Source organism: Marmota marmota, unplaced genomic scaffold (genome assembly GCF_001458135.2).
Source record: "Marmota marmota marmota unplaced genomic scaffold, marMar, whole genome shotgun sequence".
NCBI classification, from domain to species: domain Eukaryota; kingdom Metazoa; phylum Chordata; class Mammalia; order Rodentia; family Sciuridae; genus Marmota; species Marmota marmota.
Genome location: NW_026011178.1, coordinates 794 through 2,939, shown reverse-complemented (window position 1 = coordinate 2,939; position 2,146 = coordinate 794). Strand labels below are relative to the sequence as shown.

Below are 2,146 nucleotides of genomic sequence, written 5' to 3'. Positions count from 1 at the left end.
GAGGGAAATTGGGGTTCTAGTCAAATGTGTCTGTTCCCTACACCTGTTCCCAGTTCTGATGGCCTGAAGCTTTTTTGGCCACAGTAAAGTCACACACACACAAAATTGAGTTGGTGAGGATGTCGAGGAAAAGAGACAGTCATACATTCCTGGAGGGACTGCAAATTGGTGGAACCAATCTGGTAGTTCAATTCTAGGTTTTCTAAGGAATTTCCGTACTTAAAAGCAGTATGGAAATTCCTTAGAAAACCTGGAATTGAACTACCATTTGACCCAAGTATCCCAGTCCTGGACTTATACCCAAAGGACTTAAAATCAGCCTACTATAGAGACTCAGCCGCATCAATGTTTATAGCAGCTCAATTCACATTAGCTAAACTGTGGATCCAAACTATATGCCCTTCAATAGATCAATGGATAAAGAAACTGTGGTGGATATACATGATGGAATACCAGTCAGCATTAAAAGAGAATGAAATTATGGCCTTTGCAAGTAAATAGTTGGAGTTGGAGAATATCATGCTAAGCAAAGTAAGCCAATCCCTCAACACCAAAGCCTGAATGTTCTTCATGGTAAGTGAATGTTGCTCCATAATGGGGGTGATGGGAAAAATGGAGGGAATCTGATAGGGCAAAAAGGGATGAGGATGGAAAGGTGGTATGGGGGCAAGAAAGAAGGTGGAATGTGAAGGACATCATGACCCTAGGGACATGTATGACTGCACATATGGTGCGAAGCTACATCATGTACAACCAGAGAAATAAAAAATTGTGCTACATTTGTGTAGAATGAATCAAAATGCATTGTGATGTCATATATACCTAATTAGAATAACTAAATTTAATTACAAAAATTGATACACACTTGAGCTGTATCCTAAGTTCTGGGGATATCAGGGACAATCACATGATTTTTTCCTCTCTTCCAGAGCTGTAGGGAAGGCGTGTATGAAAGTTTACCTGTCACTGTGAAAACTGAAGACACATAGTCTCCCAATGGCACCTCATCACATCCGCAAATACCAGGAGACTGACCGCAAGAGGGTCCTGGACTTGTTCTCCCAAGGGATGTTCGAGCATGTCCCTGCCACATTCCGCCTTGGGCTGAAGATGCCACAAACATTCCTGCTCTTTCTTGGGGTGCCCATCGCCTTACTCCTGGTCTCTGGCTCTTGGCTCCTGGCTCTTGGATCTAATGTCACCCTCCTAGTTTTCCTCTGGCTGCTGGCCAGACAGCCTTGGAGAAAGTACGTGGTCATGTGTTTGCAGACAGACCTTGCTGACATCACCAAATCCTATCTGAGGGCCCGTGGTTCCTGCTTTTGGGTGGCTGAGTCTGGGGGGCAGGTGGCAGGCATAGTGGGCGCTCTGCCAGTGGAGGATTCCCCCCCAGGGAGGAAGCAACTGCAGCTGTTTCACCTCTCTGTGGCCTTGGAGCACCGAGGTGAAGGACTAGGGAAAGCCCTGGTCATGACTGTCCTCCAGTTTGCGAGGGCTCAGGGCTACAGTGAGGTTGTCCTTGAAACTAGCATAGTACAGCAGGATGCTCTGACTCTCTACCTGCGCATGGGCTTCCAGAAGACAGGAGAGTACTTCTTTAGCAAGACCTTTAGACTACTGGGCAATTCTACAATTCAATTAAAATACTGCCTCCCATCTACTCAGGAAGGAGGCCTGTGACCTATTGTCTCGTGTATCAATCAGGATCTGATTGACAATCCTGTAGTACAAGCAAACCCTGGCATTTTGGTAGAACAAATGATGAAATCTCATTGCTGGTGCACATCTGAGTCCAGCATGTTTGATGGAGAGGTGTGGATATGGGGGCTTCTATTCCATTCATTGGTTCATTGGTGTAGAACCATTTGTAGGTAAAAGGTCAAGAGGATAATGTGCACAGAGGTTGCTTGAGTTTGTGAGCCAGTAGTTTCTCCTGGTCTGTGCTGGGCAGCTCTCTGGGTCTCAGGATACCTATGGAAATGTCCTGGATAGACTGCAGTACCAGTGACACTGTACATCATCATATCCCAGCAGGCCAGCTCAGGCAGGGTTCAAAGTCATTGAAGAGCAGCCAATGCAAAATGAGAGAGGAACAAAGACTTCTCCATGTCCTCACAGGGGTCAATTGTGGACACATCCCAGACTC

The 2,146-nt window shown here is 46.0% G+C and overlaps 1 protein-coding gene across 1 annotated transcript; it reads left to right on the top strand.

Moving 5' to 3' along the window:
- The first annotated feature begins 883 nt into the window (after window positions 1-883).
- On the top strand, window positions 884-1,772 carry LOC107134924 (probable N-acetyltransferase CML1). Its single transcript, XM_015476919.2, has one exon. The coding sequence runs from the start codon at window positions 997-999 to the stop codon at window positions 1,678-1,680; it is 684 nt and encodes a 227-aa protein (XP_015332405.1). The 5' UTR covers window positions 884-996; the 3' UTR covers window positions 1,681-1,772.
- Window positions 1,773-2,146: the final 374 nt, after the last annotated feature.

Coding starts and splice junctions, on each gene's coding strand:
- LOC107134924 (XM_015476919.2), top strand. CDS start 997: ATGGCACCTCATCACATCCGCAAATACCAGGAGACTGACCGCAAGAGG.